The following is an 18,342-nucleotide window of genomic DNA, read 5'->3' as shown; positions in this document are numbered from 1 at the left end:
GGCACCTCACTACACACTTCCCTCCATGTAGATGCAGTTCCATTGAGGACCACATGCTGAGTACAGCTAGTCAGCCAGCTATGAATCCATCTGGTGGTGATGCTGTCTAAACCACATTTTCTATCTTATCAAGTAGTAAGTTGTGGTCTACTTTATCAAATCCTTACTGAAGTCCAAGTAAATTATATCCACAGCATTTCTGTGGTCCACTAATTTTGTCCCCTGGTCAAAGATTGTGCTTCTAATCTGTTTTTTACGGTACTGTTTTTGATAGGTTGGAGTTTTTTTCCCTTTGTGTAAAGCAGATGCAAAAAACAAGTTAAGTAGTTCTGTTTTCTCCCTGTTGCTTGTCACCTTCTTGCCAATTTCTCCCACTAATGGATCAATCATTTCCTTAACCTTTTTCTTGTTTTTTACACGTTGAAAGAAGCTTTTTGTTGCTGTTATTTTTTACTTTTGTCGCAAGCCCTATTTTATTTTGAGCCTTAGCTTTCCTCACTTCATCTTTGCAGGCTTGGACTATATGCTGATATTCTGCCTTAGTTATGTGCCCCTCTTTCTACCTTTTATACTTGTCCCTTTTGTCTTTTAATTTATCAGAGAGTTCTTTATGCAGCCAGCTGGTTTCTTTTGAGAGCTGTTATTTTTCTTCTTATTTGTTTATTTGTTTTTTACACCACCCAAAGACCACTAGTGTTGGACAGCCAGTAAATGTAAATGAATAAACAAAGAAATCAAATTGCTTATATTTGCTTCTCAGGTATACTCTATCTTTTCAGTTGCTCTGTAGCACCATTTCTACATATCTGAACTTTAAGTGAATTCATAAAGCTTTTGGACATGTCTTGCATTATACCTGTTTCTTTGTATAACATAGAAACTTGTGTAGCATGTTTACAAATTCGGCACAGATTTAGTCTGTAAAGAATTCAATGGGATTATTTCTAGTGCAAGTTTATTGAAAGGAAATTGCACAAAAGCAAACTAAGTTAATTTAACCTAGTTTAGTTTGTGTTAGGTTCATCATTTTCTGGTTTCAATTTCTCTTCCTCACATACTTTAATATAGTTGAATGGGAAATATTAACATTTGGGTCCATGTCTAATCTTAGTGTAATCAATATTTCGGATAAAATGATACCAGTTATGCATATTTATCCCACTACAAACATGTTAGCCTTTAGATTATCTTAAGGCAGTGGTGGGATTCAACTATGTGAACAACCGGTTCTCTGTGTGCATGCCACTTCTGGAAGTCCATTTTGGGCGTGAGCAACAAAAAATTAGCTATCGGTTCTGCCGAAGTAGTGCAAACCGGCTGAATCCCACCACTGTCTTAAGGCTCTTGATTACTTTTATTTCTCTTTTACCTTCTTTAGCTATTCTCTTCTGGTCAAATTTTGCATTCTCCAAAAAGTATGTGTAATATTATTTTCTCCACCTTTGAGTTTAATGACAATGATAAACAATAGATGGTTCCATTTGGGCTGCTCAAAAAAGACAGCATAGAATATGGAGACAGAAATATGCGTGCTCTTAGAAGAATTGGAATTGAAAAAAAAAAAAGTCCTACTTTTAGGACTTATATGCTCAAAGGCACCATGCTTTTTAATTGTATATAAAAACCAAAAAGTTAAGAGGAAGAGGGAAAAAAGAATTCTCACATGGGGGGTTGTGAAAATGTGCCGGAGAAATTGGAAAGGAGTGGAAAATGAGTGGTGTTGGAGCAGATTTGTACAGATAATGAAATTTCACCTCTTCCTTAAATTTAAATGTGTGACAAATCAAGTGTACCATTGTCCATGTTCCTCACCTCTAAAATATTGGATACCTCTAAAATATTTGACAACTTGATAGTTTTATTTGGTTCCTCTGATATTGACAGTTCATCGTAATTTGACCTAGTTGGGAATTGACGACCAATACAACTGGAGTTTTACTAGGTAGCAGAATTATCAAGCTCCGTAAACATAATTCCATCACATCTTCCCCCAAGTGGAGGAACTTGGGGTTCTAAAAAAAGGGGGGGGCTATGGACTTGATATGCATTGTTGTTTGTGAGCATTAATTCAATATCTTTACTTTGCTGTAAAAATGACTAGATAGTCATCTCTTTCAGGTTCATTTTCAGGTAAGAAGGTCCTTTAAAGGATGAGGTCCATCAAGATGCTCTTAAGTTAATTTATACTATAGGGACACCCTAGAAGAGAGGTCAAGGCTAGTCTTATGATTCTTTTGCATTGTTGTGCCAAGGAAAACCTTACTCTCTCTTCAAGTCAAGATACTTCAAAGACCCTATTTCCTCATAGTATGAATTAGGTTTTAGGTTTAGAAGATCTGATACTGCCCAGGTCCTTCAATATGTATTTTCATTCACCCTCCCCCCACAAAAAAGTTTATTACTGACTGGCTAATTGTTATGATAAGTGTTTTTTTTCCCTCTCCCCTCCTTTCAGTACAATTCAGACAAAGCAATTGTGGACAGTGGAACAACTCTCTTGAGGCTGCCAGAAAAGGTCTTTAATGCTGTTGTGGGAGCCATTACACAGACTTCTTTGGTAAGCTAAGGCTTATGAGTTTGTCTTCTGAGTTAAGTTCTCAAAGAAAATATTTTCAATGCTTATTCTGCAATCAAAAGATTGGAACTACCGTAAATGCCAACGTAAAAGGCGACCCGGCGTATAAGACGACCCCCGTCTTTATAGCCGGGCCACATTCCTAGAACGTCGTCTTATACGCCAGAAACTACCAGTATTTCCGGCGTATAAGACGACTCGGCGTATAAGACGACCCCCATCTTTGGCGCCAATTTCAGCGCTCGCGGAAGTCGCCTTATACGCCGGCATTTACGGTAAATGAGATTCTTTTTCCTCCTTTTTGGGTGGAGACTTGATGGAGGCATGTATAAGTTAAATTTCAGTACTATCAAAATTATACCACACCAGTGTATTGAAAATGTCATGTATGCAGCAGATTTGCAGATAAAATGTTATTTTGTTATCGGTAACCCCAAACAAGATAAGTATTAATCTTATTTTTAAGGCATAGCTTTATTTGTTTTAAAGACTGGTTATCTACACATGGTATAAAGTTCAAAGTGTGGATCATATTAATAAATACTGAGAAATATATCTACGTCCAAAAATATGGCAATGAAGTCAGGATGTCAGAACTCTCAACTTCTTGTGCCTGCCCCTTAGCTAGACCAAGGATAATAACCAAAACCAGGTAAGTAATGTGACATTGCTGAAGCAATGCATATCAGAAGTGGGCAGTGTTCTTATGGTCTGGAACTGCACCTTTTAAAAATGGTTTTGCTCTGTGGGGGCACAATGTCATGATGTTACTATATTGAATGAAGCCAGCATTTTTTAAAATTCTTTTTGTTTTTGCTCCAATTCCTCAAAAGTTTAGAAATGTTGGTTTCATCATTGCCAGAAATATTTTGTGCACAGCAAAAGGAGAGTGAGACACTGCATGCAGGTGCTGGTTTGTTGCCTACGCCTGCTATAGATATAGGAAGCAATTAAATGGCAAGTTTCCTAGAAATAAGTAGGAATTTCTTGTCTCACTTTCTATTCCAGTGAAGAGGCTAGAAAACTAAAAGCTAAGTGACAATATCTACAATACCCCAAGTCTCAGGTTTCACTTAATGTGCCCTGATGAGCATGAAAAGCAGCCAGACTTCCTCTTGAGTTCAATGCTGACTGTTCAAATAGTTGCATGGCATATCTTTGCTGTGCCCTGTCTAAAAGGAAGGGGATTCTTTGGCATCTTCCATGGCAGACAGCCCAGATCTACTGTTTAGCCACCTTTTGCTACATATAGCAATTCCAGATCAAAAGTTCAACATGTTGAAGGCTTCTTGTGGAAGTTTGTAAAGCTCCCAATTAGTGTACCAACTTAAACATTTGTCCTACTTTTTCTTATGAGAATAAATGCCACGGTTAAGATAATGGCATATGTTAAACTGAAATAGACACTGATAGTCAGGTAATAGAGAGACCTTTTATAGATGCTGAACACTAAACATATTGAGGCAGGGACAGAATTCAGGATTCCCCCCCCCCTTTTTTTTTTTTTTTTTTTTCCTTATAGATACAAGAATTCACATCTGGGTTTTGGAGTGGCACACAGCTTGCCTGCTGGGATAAAAGTGAAAATCCTTGGACCCTCTTTCCTAAGATCTCGATCTATCTAAGAGATGTCAATTCCAGCCAGTCCTTTCGAATCACTATCCTTCCACAGGTCTGGAGCTCTTATTTTACTGTTACTAATATTTATGACAAGGAAGATGGAGCTGGATTAATCATGTGCTAAACTAACAACTGACAGCTATTCGTGTACATCCTATCATGGATATTGCTGTTTGTGTGTAATTCCAGTAGTGATGCTTACTCCCACAGTAGATGTCCAGGTTGTCTCCCATCTAGCCATTAATATGGTTGACTGCTTAGCTTTTATTTAATGATGCTGCTTCTATTCTGTAGAATTCTCTTTGCATTTTATCATCACAGAAGCCATATTTAAGCTAAAGTGAATCTGGGGCTTCCGGTTCTGCGCAGCTTAGCACAACAGCCGAGGGATCGCGAGCTCCGTGCCCTACGGCTGATTTCTTTCTGTTTGGGGACTCTAAATGGGCCAAAAGCCAACCCAGAGAGGTGGCAAAGAAGGAGGGAAGCCCCAAGGATCGTGGGGAGATGGTGGTCGATCTGGACATCTGGGGAAAGCTCTCCAGAAACCGACAGAAGAAAGGCTAGTGTTTTCTGTGAATCTAGCCCAGTGTTTCCCAAACTTGACAATTTTAAGGCATGAGGACTTCAACTCCCAGAATTCCACAGCCAGCAACGCTGGCTGTGGAATTCTGGGAGTTGAAGTCCACATGCCTTAAAATTGTCAAGTTTGGGAAACAGTGGGCTAGCCCAAGCTACATGCAGCCAAAGCCAAAAAGCACTAAACTAAGCGTGATCGTAAACAGTTTGATTGAACTGGGTAAGGATATTGATTCTCTCTTCTACCTGACTGATTTCCTGGGGGAAAAAAAGAAGAAAACCCCAGAAATAAAAATCCTCCAAAAGTCAGAGGGGCGAGGTTTCGCTCCACCCTTCTCTAATGGAAACGGTGAATTAAACTTAAGGGGAATAAAGCTATAGAAATAAAATTAACATAAGGTTTAAAACTGAAAAAGGTGAAATCGATGGAATTTATTAAGAATTTCCTGGTAAAAGATAATGGACAGAGATAAATGATTTGTTTTGAAAATTGAAAAATGAACTGGTGCTGACATCTAGTGCTGGATGAATACTGCTGTAAATATACAGCTCAGGAAAAAAAACGTTATTGTGACCTTCAAAGAATTAAAGAATAGCTGCAATAATAATAAAAAGAAAATACTGTGGATTATCTACAAAGTGAGAACTACAAAACTTTAGAAAAAAATTGACCTTCCTAGACTTTAAATACTTTTTAAATTGTGACTTTAAACTGATTGGCAGAGAAAGGATTTTTGGTCATTATAGAACATCAGAGGGCTGCAAAAGGAACATAACAAGAAGGAATAAAGACTTTCCAGGAGGAAATGTATGATATGCTACAACAATTACAAATGACATTAATGTCAAACTATAAGGAAATTAAAAATGAATTTGAAAACTTTACTGAAGGCACTTCTAATTTAATGTCACAACAAATAAATGACCAGAAAATAAAAAAGAGAGAGATCATGTAAAACTGATAACTGAAAATAAACTAATGGAAAGAAATTTAAAGATGGAGACTCAAATGGAGAAGAACTTGCAAAAAAACACTGGATAAGGAAAAGAAAACTTGGACTCTAAGACCACAAAATAAATTTCAGAATAAGAAAACAGATTTGATAAGATGGACTGCAAAGTTGTTGGGAGTACTACAAGAAATGGAGAGACAAGAGATCATAAGAGAAATCTTCAATGAATACAAAGGGACAAAATCTTTGTCCAAAGACATGATGTTTGATTCCCTTTTAATATTTACAACAAAACTTATAAGATTATGGAAAGACTTTTTGACTCAACCGATTATATTGATTGGGAAAAAGGTTCTGCAAAAGGAGAGGGCTAAATTACATGATGGGGCGCATCAGAGGGAATATTTAAAAATTAAACACTTGTTCGAATACGGTTGAAGAAATAGAAAGATTATAATGTAAGAGGGATGAACTTCCTAAGCAAGACAGTATTATTTGTCTTTTTCTTTTAGTTTGCTTTCAAATATGAAAAATATAAACATGTTTGGGATGGTTATTATAAAGGAAATGTTTTAGTTATCTAAATGTAATTGCTCTTAAGAAAATTCTAATAGATAACTAAAAATGTTTTGAAATAGACTTAAAAGATTTGATGATTAGATTTATTAAATGGAACATCTAAAGACTCAACGTAGGTTTAATTATGGATAAAAAGAACAGAAGAAAAAAAATTGGGAATAAACTTAGTTTAGTTTAAGAGAGATGTATTTTAAGTAGTATATTATATTTCTTATTCTTTTCTCCTTATTTCTTTCTTCTCTCTTTTCTTTTTTCTTTTGTTATTTTTCTTTTGTCTCTTTTTTTACTTACTTTTTAAGACATGAATATAGATTTAAATACTTAAATGTAATTAACTTTGAGAAAATGTTAACCAGTAAAAATGTTTTGAACATTGTAGGGGAAACAAATTTAAATAAGAACTGCAAACAGGATTTATGATGAGGCAACCAAGATGACTAGATAGAAAAGAAGCATAACATTGATATGATTATTATTGGTAAATTTTAGAAAAACCTTTATATTTAAATTGTTACCTATTAAATTAATAAGAATTGTATTGATTTAAGGTTAGTAAAAAGATTATTTGAAGAAGAGAAAATCAAGTAAAGCTACTATCTGGACTTTGGAATAATAAAAACTGACTATTAGTGACTACTTTGTAAATGTATGCCCAGACAATATGCTGTTTACCAAATATTAAGGTGTTTATGTTAAAAAAAGCCCAATAAAATATGAAAAAATAAAGTGAATCTGGGTAAATTATACCAGTCAGAAGGTATTTAAATATCTGTGTGAAATATAAGCTGACCACTTTTAACTGATATATGGCGATTGCTCTTGCTTTTAAAGCCTTGTATTTATTTTACACTTAAAAAAAATCATTTGGATGTTCATTGAGGTATATTTTTGCTTTTTAAATCATCTTTTATGTCTTTCCAAAAAACAGCTTTACATTCAGCCAATTCTAGGGATTGGGCAAAATCTAGCCTGCTATCGGTTTGGTATTTCCTCTTCCTCCAGTGCCTTGGTTATTGGGGCTACAGTGATGGAAGGATTCAATGTCATCTTTGATAGAGCCCAAAAGAGAGTGGGATTTGCATTAAGTACTTGTGCTGGTAAGTGAGGGGTTCTAAAAAAGAAAAAAAACTTTCAAATTAGTATCTTACTTTGCTTATAAGCTTATAAGTGCTTTTAAAGTAAATGTGTACTTAAAAAGCATTTACAAGCTGACAATTGAAATATGCAAACACAAACATGTGTGTGTGCATGCACGCGCGGACACATGCATGCTTAGAGCAGGAATCTCAATTTGGAATTGGCTACCCTGATGGGAGGATGGCTTCTCAATTCACAAAATAGCTGATAGGTTTGGCCAGTTAAAAGAATATCCATTTCCTGACCCTCCTAACACTTCATTTTACATTTTATCTTTTTGTCACCTAAGTTGGCTTATTTTCAAACAATGGCCTGCAATTATCAACGTCTTTCTTTATGAATACTTTTAGGGTTTATGTTAAAGTTCAAACATATTTTTATAAATAGAGAAAATGCCGAAGGGTTATAAATTCAAACCTGAGGGTCACAAATAGAAGTGTCCTAGATACTCTGTATCAGAGACCCTACTTTTCTATGTGTTTTTGCGATTTTTAATCTCCCAAATAATTTTGCTCAATAGGTGAAGCAGAGCAATTATGCTTTCTGAAGGCTTCTTGTGAATTTCATAGGATGGATTGAGGTTTCTTTCATACACTTAGAGAAACTTTGGATCTGTGTCTTCATTTTCAGTGGATTATTAAATGTTTTGCTATTGAAACTGATGAAACCGGCAAGAACAGCTCATGCATGCAAGATGCTCTGTGTATGTTCATCAAAAGAAAAAAAGAATCCATTGTGTTTCAAGAACAGTTATTTAGATACTAAATTGATTTTTATTTTTTTTTTGTCTATACTTAATCACATATGTGCACGCACATAAAGGCACACACACATAAGCAATGGAACGTTGACTTTTTTTGGTGATCTTATGCTTGAACTGTCTCAGGAAGAAAAATGTGAATCGGTAGCTTTGCTACTAAAATATTAAGGTAAATGAAAAGGCAAAATTTACCTTAAAAATGGTGATCTTAAGGCTCATTTGCAGTAGTAAATAAATTGTTTCTAAATGTCTAGATTATCTTCCAATTTCACTTTAATCATTAGGCAGAAAAAGGTTTCACAGAATTGAAATGATTTCTTTGATTTCACAGATCATAGGAAATAATTGTTACAACAAAATCTTTTAATATTGTGAAATAAAAATCTATAGTTTTGAATTAAACTCATTTTCCTATGAAATGTCCTGAATGTAAATATGAGGTTTCTTTTGTAACGTGCATATTTTCCTCAGCTTGAATTTAACAGAGAGTATACTAGCATTTAATTCTAAACCCTTACAGGCTTATAATTTTTAACATATATATGCTTTTTGTTTCCTCTGTCGGTATTTATCTTTCTTTTAATTTTTTTTATATAGAATTGCATGGTTCTCCAGTATCTGAGATTGAAGGCCCTTTCACTACCACAGATGTAGCAGCCACTTGCATATCAACTATATCTCTCCACGAACCAATCTTGTGGATTGTGTCTTACACACTTATGAGTTTCTGTGGACTTGTACTTCTCATACTCATCATCTTGCTCCTTATTCCACCGCGTTGTCGTCATCATTATGCTGACGGCGACACCATAAACGATGAATCATCCTTAGTAAGGCATAGATGGAAATGAAGAATTTGATCAACTCGTGAAGAATCCTTATGTATTCTGATAGGGATTGAAGAATGACTATCCATTTTCCTCACCCTGAGTTTCTTCAGATGGGTTAGGACTACAGCCTGTGCTTCTAAATCAGCATGGTTATATGAGCTGAGAATTTCAGGAGGTGTAGTTGAACAGACTTGCAGGCACAAAGTTAGGGTATTTTAGCCAAAGGTGAAAATCCAGGCTTCACTCTGTAGGAATACTATGGCCAATCACCAAATCATCTCCAATTCTCCTTTAACAAAAATTTAATACTTTAACAGTGAATTATTTTTAGCTATGTTAATATATAGCCATTTCAAATGCTACTCTATTATTTGCTTGATATACAATTGCACCAATTAGCATACTTTTTTTAAAAAAAACCCTAAAACTTTAGTTTATAGTTCCAAAAAGGTTGTCATCTCCACAAAACAAAAACCTACAAAATATTATTTTGATAAGCCATTCATCAAACTTGCCGTAAAGAACAGAAATATTTTTTGGTCTTTGTTTCATTATTTTTTTCATTAAAAATATCTGTTCCTTGATGACTCATGACATCATCAATAGCTGGCAGAAAGAGAGACTGATAATTAAAAGGAGGAAAATAAGGCAGATTTTTTAAAAAGATGAGGGCTTTCCCCCCTCTTTGGAAAATTATCTGTTTCTTTTAATGATTTAAGTTCAGTTCATTGGTATGATATAGGTAGACCTGCTTGATGTAGCTGCAGGTCACTTTCAATCCACATTCAGCACAACTGGAACATCCCTTTAAAGCTTCTCTCCCTCTCCTTCCCACACACACATTCCCTGTTCATGACATTTTAACATTTACAACTTTTATCACCCACTTAAGTGTCCTGGTTTTCTGAATTCATGCATAAATGATCTTTGAAAGGGTTCTTTGAGCCTTTGTGCACATATCCTGCAGAAGTAGCATAGATATAAAGCAAAGTCTCTCCCTCTCTCCATCCCTCCCTCCCTCCATTTATCAAGACTCTAATGACTAGAAATTTGTAACAAATACAGTTGAAGGGGAATTTCTTCAGTTAAATGATTCACTCAACTGTGACCTGGCTGAGAAAGGTGAAGGCCCATAAGTGGTCAGATATTTAATTACTTTACTTAACAATAACAATTTTTATTGATCACAATTTTAGCACGTACCAAACACAATGCTAACAGGAACTTATTCACGTATTCACATATTTTTGTCTATGCTAATTCTCCTTTATCTTTGCTTATGCACTTGTGCCAAAGGCCTTCACGATATATGAACATGCATTTTAAACAATACTCATAAATATGATTCTTAACTAAAAAAAACCCTGTAATACTAAAAAAACTTACTGTGGTTAGTGTTATTGTTACATATTTTGTAATTTTTTTAAATTATATTAAATTGCAGAGTCTGATCACAGGTAAAGAGTAAGCCATTATCTCCATGAGGTACACAAAATCTTTACATAGTAGTGATGCTGATGTTGAAAGAAAAATTAATGCACTGGCAAATGTGTTACTCTCAGATTACTTTTGAACTTTTGCATTCCTTTTATTGGTGCCATATTCACTCTGTTTTGGAATACCACTTTTGAGTTTGAATGGCATAAATGCAGATACTTGAAAAAATAAGCAATAAATGAAAAAATAAGCAATAATGGTTTTGTTGAGAAAGAGGGACCTCTGTGAGTTTTTAAAAAGCTGAAATACGGTTTCAATTGCTGAAATAGAGCTAACAAAGTTTGTACTTTCTGACATATGCTTGCATTGTTGTTCCAACACACCCATTTAAACTGAGAAGGATGGCAGCTTGGTGAGTGTCACAAGAGATGCTCGGCAATAGTGGGCCAAAGACCATTTTTAACCTCAAAACACATTGTGCAAGTATAGCATGGAAGCTGAAAGGTCATGAGATCTCATACATTTCAACTGACATTTTCTCTATCATAAAGGTTATTTATACCTGTAATTAAATTGAAATAAACTTTTATGTAAAAATTTTCCATAGGCATGTTGACTGATTATTAAGGACTGGTTTTGTTCAATGAATTCTGTGCTACTTTTATGAAAGGTGTCATTTCCACAAGAAACAGCTGTTCTTAATCTTCAGTCTGTCTTCAATGAAAACAAGCAGTCAACTCAAATGAAAGGACAAACAGGATCCATTGTAAGAGTTAAGATGCTTGACAACTCCCATGCAGAGGTAGACTAGTACAGGTAACCCTCGACTTGACTCCAAAATTTATATTGCTAAGCAAGACATTTGTTAAGTGAATTTTGCCCCATTTCACAATCTTTCTTGCCATGTTAAATAAATCTGGCTTCCCCATTGACTTTGCTTGTCAGAAGATTGCAAAAGGTAATCACATGACCCCTGGACACTGGGAACATCCTAAATATAAACCAGTTGCCAAGCATCTGGATTTTGATCACATGACCATGGAAATGCTGCAGTGATTGTAATTGTCATTTTTTTCAGTGTCATAACTTCGAACGGTCACTAAACGAATGGTGGTAAGTCAAGGATTACCTGTATTGGCAGACTGCAGGTGGAGGAGCAAGCTACAAATGGGCTTCTTTCAAAATACTGTATTTTTAGCACCAGTTTCTTTGGTGAGATAAACATCAATCAGTTTTGATGGTTCTATCTAAATAGATTTCATGGATTGATCTGATTATATAAGATACAGCACACAAAAACATTTATATTCCATCTTTATTAGTTTATAGTGATCTGAACTTCACCCCTTATTTCATTTTGCTTGCCATCTTTTAGCTTTGTTTTTTTAATTCTAATTGCACTGATTATTGTGCACCACCCAGAATTGTTGAGAGGTAGACTGTGTGAGTTTAATAGATTTTATTCCTTAATGGTGGCATGTTGTAAAACATACTATGTTTTACTTTCTTCAATCTAATGAGGACTAAACTATCTAATTTGCAGTAATGTACATATTTACAGTACCTTGGAACAAAATGCAGTGAACTGAAAACTGCATGGCTCTCAAACCATTTTTTTACAATTAAAGAATTACACATCTCTTAATTCTGTCTAAAAAAAACATTGCTAGTTAAAATGTGGTGGGTTGCCAGGTGCTGGTCTGCTTGTTTCTGGTCCACAATAAGATAAGTACAATATCTGAAGTTAAAGCTTTAGAAACTTTTGTAGCAATTTGAATTGTCACAACATCCTATTAGCTCATAACAGACTGTAAATTAAAAAAAAATTAAACTATCATTGCAGATAGATCTAAAGAGTTCTCCAGCATTTCTATTCCTAAAACCTGCTTGAAAACCAAAATAACTTAATGCCTATAACCCTCTTTCTGCCAACTAACTTCTGCTTATTTAGTAAAGATAATTATTGGATCTGACTTGGAATAGACAGTGAATCTTGGTGGAATTTATCCCATTTGTTCCTTTTACACCATTTGTTTTTGTGAAGTATTGGCAGTAAGAACTTTGGATTCTTGCTTATCCACAATACTGCTTTATTAAAACTATCTGATGAAAGAAGGCATTTCTGTGACCAAAATTGGCTATTCTAAAGAATATATGACAGTCTGTTCCATTTGATATCTACTATATCAGGGCTTTTCAACCTTTTCACCCATTGCACCACTTTTAGGATATGCAATATCTGAGTACCACCAGTCACCTAGCAAGGTGTTAAAAACTTGATGACCCCCCCACAAAAAAGGAAAAAAGTGATAAAGTACAGGTAGTCCTTGACTTACAATAGTTCCCTTAGTGACTGTTCGAAGTTACAATAGCACTGAAAAATGTGCCCCCCTGTTGGCAGAAATTCTAGCCCACTGAATAACACCAAACAGCAAGTTGAAATTAAACAGAGATTTATTGGATACAATGGTTTGCAAAGCGTGGTGGACTCCAAATCAATATTTGAGCCACACCTAGTCACAGCAAAGCCCTTCCTCTGTGGCTTCATTGGCTGAGATTTAGAGGTTACAATCTTATCAGGATTGCCTAAACCAGTGGTTCTCAACCTTTCTAATGCCGCGACCCCATAATATAGTTCCCCATGTTGTGATGACCCCCAACCACTTATACATCACCGGGTGCCAGGGGCGTGGCCAAAGAAAAGGGGAAAAATGGCGGACAGCCTTGTTTGGCGACCCCCGTGAAATGGTCGTTCGACCCCAAATGGGGTCCCGACCCACAGGTTGAGAACCACTGGCCTAAACAAAATACATTATCCCTGCCCCTTATTATTTTGCTTCACCTATTCCCTTATATGTATTTTATCATGAAATCCTACAGTTTAGTGTGGAAATCCTATAGCCTACATGTAGAAATCTTACAAAGTACATGTACATGTAGAAATTGTGTAGAAATCTTACAGTCTACATGTAGAAATGTTTGTGTAGAAATCTTACAGTCTACGTGTAGAAATTTTACAGAGTACGTGTCACTTAACTTCACTTTTTATTCTAAAATTTTATTCCTCACACCCCCAAGGCATAGCTGAGCAAGACACCTGCCTGCAGTGCTCTTCCTCCTGTCTGAGCTTTTCATTGTTGTGAGCATTTCTGCTGAGGATTGGCAGTGGGAGTGGGGTGGGGGTGTTGGGTTTTTATTCCCCCCATCTGCTGGGTGGTTGCAGCTGGTTTTGGTCACTTCACATGACCCTGGGACACTGTGACCGTCATAAATATGAATCAATTGCCAAGCATCTGAATGTAAATTACAAGACCCTGGAGCTGCTGCAACATTCCAGCTGATTGGCATTTCTTCTGGGCTCAGCAGAAGCACCAGGATCAGCGCCGAGCTCCAACTGGAGCCTGGCACTGATCCTGGTACTTCTGCTGAGCCCTGACCACCCCGAAGAAGTGCTGATCAGCTGGAAAGTGGGATTGATCGTGGCGCTTCCGCTGAGCCCTGAGAGCCCTGCAGCTCCAGCCATCTCTCGCTCAGGCTTGTGAGGGGTTCAGCTCATTCCCCTCCCCGCTACTTTTCTAGGATGGCCGCATACCACCTGCCCGGTGCCAATGTACCACAAGTAGTACCCATACCACTGGTTGAAAAGCCCTGTACTATATTACTCATTGTGCATTAACTATATATATGATTAAAACTTTTCATCCACTAAAAAAAGAAGAAAATAGCTGAATATAAAGAGTATAATTTGAAGTCTAATGTTCTAAAAAAGACTAGATACTGAAATAAAATTCTGATTATGGAGGGAGTGTTTAACTGGTGAAAATGAAAATACAGGTCTTTTGAGAATGTTTTCGCTTGACCATAATAATGAAGAAAGACTATATATTAAAAATAAATCTTAGAAACACAGATAAGTATTTCTATTTCCTCCAAGCAAATTATCAAATTAGCATGGTTAAAAGAAAAGAATTTGGCCAGCAAATAATAGTTAGTCTGCAATAGAATGTGGAAATAATCAGAAAGCAAGCCTTATTTTCCTAAAAGTCAAATTGAACAAAGGTAAGTCTGTTGACAGGACCATCCAATGACAATCAGTTATTGTTGCTTCTGCAATGAGGTGGGCTGGGTATGTTAACTGTGAAATAGCCTAAACAAGTGTCTCTTTTAGCAAATCTGCAGTCAGTTGTTTAATAGTAAGAATAGGAATGAACTGTAATGGAGAAGAGTCTCTGTGGGAGTGTCCTGCACATAAAGTTGCTCACAGTTATTGCCTAGCCCTAGTCAGTTAATCTGTACAAAGTGATCTTCAGGGTTTTTTTTAGAGGTTTGTGCAGTGACTACCGCATATGGCTATACAAAGAGGAATAAACATCTTGTGTCTCAGGGCTGCAGAACTGGATAGAGGATATGCTGATATCAGCCAGCAGCGAATTACCTATGCACGTATAGCTGGAGACAGGGAGGACCACATGTACAGATCTAATAAGATGCCAAGAGAAGTGAATATTTGTAGCTCAAGGTTGAAATGAGGGATCTTTGGCGCTCTCTGAGCTTGGTTATTTTCTTGCAGATGTTTCATTACCTAGTTTGGGTAATGAAATGTTTGCAAGAAAAGAACCAAACTCAGAGACCACCAAAGATCTCTCAAATTGCAAAGATTATGTAACATCAAAAATTGGTATCTGTATTTGCTTCCTTTCATTTTCCCTCCCAATTTTGCTTCCATTTCTTATTGATTCTCCTATGTTGAACAGGCCAGTAGGAATGCCTTCACTTTTAAATCTTTGTATAACAGTAAGAATAATGTAGATGCACTATAACTGATAAATAAAACCATAAAACTTGTCAAAAGTACAAGCCACCATTATAAAATAAATTGTGAGAATACACGTCAGTGATTAGGTTTTTGAACTGTTGGTGTTTCGTTAAAAACTTTTCTGGGATATTCTGTTTTCAGATATACACAATATTCTACAGCAGTGTTTCTCAACCTTGACAATTTTAAGGCATGTGGACTTCAACTCCCAGAATTCCACAGCCAGCTTTGCTGGCTGTGGAATTCTAGGAATTGAAGTCCACATGCCTTAAAATTGTCAAGGTTGAGAAACACTGTTCTATAGCATTTTTCTCTAAACTGGTTTATGGATTTAGATTTTCAATGTATGCATTTGTGCTCAATCCTTATAATGCCATATATCTGATACTTAACGGGATATGGCACTATGTTACATGTGAAGGTCCTTACTCCTCCAAACTTACCTTTGAAAATGATGAGGAATTTAAAGGCAAAATGCGAGCAAACAACATGTGTACTTTTATATTTCTGTTGAGCCTGATTGCTACTACAGAGATTTGGGCTACACTGAAATCAAAGCTCTTTTCTGCCCTCCAGTAATCATTTGAAGTTGTGTATGGTTATTACAAAAGGAGTTTGGGGGAAAACAAATAGAAAATCTGGCCGGTATATCTGAAATGGACAACTAAGGGCAAAGTGGATGGATTCACTTACAATGGCAATGAGAACATTGTTAGAAGACCTGAAAGACAAGATTAGGGGTCGATTGTCATGGAGAAAAACTATCTGGTCACTAGGGGGGTGAAAATGATTTGATGGCACATAAGCACATCTGGAATAGGAAACTTTTACATCAGAGGAAAATAGCCCTTTTGGTTTAAAGGGCAATATTACATGCAGAGGTAGGTAACTTTGGGGACTAGGAGCACATTCGGAATGTACATACGATGGATACAGAATATAACTACCATGACAAATTTTCTGTTTACATAATGGCTGCTTAAAGTGGTTAAGGCTAGTCACAAAACAGTCATTGTTAAAATAGGAATCAGTCTAGCAGTAGCAGCAGCATCCATAATAGACAATGCCCCTTTTGTACATACATAATGTACAAAATATACATGATGTCATGCACATGTATAAAAAGGGAGGAACTTATCATATAATGGCACTGCTGCTTTTCACATTTTGATGAAAATGAGAATCTTCAGTGTCATTTCTGTGGAACCCAAATGTTATACTCCAGATAAACTTGTTAGAGACTGGGGCTTCAATTTGCAACATGTCAGGTTCTTATTGTATGCTTTTTATTATAGGAAATATTTTTAAAAAAACAGGGCAGGGAAGTGTCTGAGGTTATATTTTTAATAAATAGTTCCATCAATAAAGGACTGCAAATCTGAATGAACAGAGTAATTTAGAAACAGGAAGGTCTTTAGTCAAGATAGGATAACAAGAGTTGGGGAAAACAAGGAATCAGCCCACACACACGTACACCAATAATGGGGTTAGCCCAACCATAAGATAGGATACTGGTAATGGCGTAACTGAGGTGTCATATCAATGTAGCCAATGGTGGGATTCAGCCAGTTCACACCACTTCGGCAGAACCAGTAGCTATTTTTTTGATGCCCAGGCCCAGAATGGACTTCAGGAAGTGGCATCCGCACAGAGAACCAGTTGTTCACATATTTGAATCCCACCAGTGAATGTAGTTAAGGAACTTATTTTGTTGTTGTAATATTATTGCCAAGGCGAAGGAAACAGTTCTAGGATACTCTCAGAAGCCAAAATAGAGAATTCAGTCCAAGAAGTATCATATTAAAAAGGCTGTTGGATATTATTTAACCATTTATATTTATTTAATTTAATGGCTACTTTCCTGCCTTTTTCTTTATAGAAATGGCAGACTTAATTTCTTTTTTCAAACATGTTTATTCTTTTATCGCCAAAAAAAAAACCAAAACAAAAAAAGAAAAAGAACACTAACAAATGTCCAACACTAACAACAACAAAGAAAGAAAAAACATGTGTACAAAAAAAGAAAAAAACCCAGATACCAAATACATTTAATATTAAACATAAAAAAATCCACCCTTGGCTGAATGCTGAAAGATACTTTAAAAAAAAGTCTAATATATTCCCCTTCTCTTACATAATGGTCTATAAATAGTTATAAACTTGTCTATCTGTATTTAACAAAAATGCTATATTGTATAAAAAATTTTCCTGATGCGGAAATTAAGTGTGTGTGTGTGTGTGTGTGTGTGTGTGTAAACCAGGTATGTCAAACTCGCAACTTTTTCCCCATTGTCTGCAATGGGGTGGGCATGGTTTTGGCATGACACATCCGGCCTACAGGCCGGCAGTTTGACATGCCTGGTGTAAACAATCAACAGGTCACCCCAGAGTTAAAACTAATCTTCAAATCCTTCTGTTAGTCATCTTTCATTTTATTTAATATGTAGAAAATCCACAAATGGTTTCCAGTCTCTTATAAAATTGTCTAATCCATTGTCTTTAATCAGAGCAGTTAATTTGGTCATCTTTGCTAATTCAGCCACTTTTAAAATAGAAATGTCAGGCATAACTTCTAAAAATGGATTTAGTCTCAAAATAAGATACAAATAGCATCAATGCATTATAAAGGATATAATAAATTAGATGAGTTTTACAAAACCATTAACAATCCTGCCTTATATTTATGCTATGCTCCAATATCTTTAAAGAAAATATGCAATAGTATAGAAGCCAGAGAAATCATCACCTAACTTTGTATGAGTTTATACATAGCAAGTTTTTTTGTTAACAGAATGACGAAAAAGCTTCTAACCAAGAAGCAAGCCACAAGCCAGCATCTATAGTATGCTTGTATTGTAATCTGAAGACCAAAAGCCCTGTCATGTCAGCTGGCCCTTCTTTCCAAATGGTTAAAGGGCAACAATTTTCCTTTATTTGCTAAGTTTACTTTAGAACTTGCTCTGCAGCTTGGTTAGTCGGAAAGGTTTAAAAACTCTCCAGCTAGCTGATTACGCAATATTCAGGAAGTTTCTTTTTCATCAATCAAGCTTCCTTCTTCA

At 35.9% G+C, this 18,342-nt stretch overlaps 1 protein-coding gene across 1 annotated transcript in view; it reads left to right on the top strand.

Annotated features, from left to right (window-relative positions):
* The window catches only part of BACE2 (beta-secretase 2), a 36,046-nt gene extending 24,977 nt beyond the window's left edge, over positions 1-11,069 (top strand). The window contains exons 6-9 of the mRNA XM_039369271.1: positions 2,456-2,557; positions 4,098-4,247; positions 7,232-7,400; positions 8,798-11,069. Coding sequence (XP_039225205.1) covers positions 2,456-2,557; positions 4,098-4,247; positions 7,232-7,400; positions 8,798-9,051 — 675 coding nt within the window. The 3' untranslated portion in view covers positions 9,052-11,069. The remainder of the gene's footprint in view (positions 1-2,455; positions 2,558-4,097; positions 4,248-7,231; positions 7,401-8,797) is intronic.
* The last annotated feature ends 7,273 nt before the right edge of the window (positions 11,070-18,342 follow it).

The sequence above is a fragment of the Crotalus tigris genome, unplaced genomic scaffold, assembly GCF_016545835.1.
Source record: "Crotalus tigris isolate CLP2741 ecotype Arizona unplaced genomic scaffold, ASM1654583v1 scf7180000017601.7605149639:7615979, whole genome shotgun sequence".
Classification (NCBI taxonomy): Eukaryota; Metazoa; Chordata; class Lepidosauria; order Squamata; family Viperidae; genus Crotalus; species Crotalus tigris.
The sequence above is the reverse complement of the archived record's forward strand: the minus strand, read 5'-3'. Positions and strand labels throughout refer to the sequence as shown.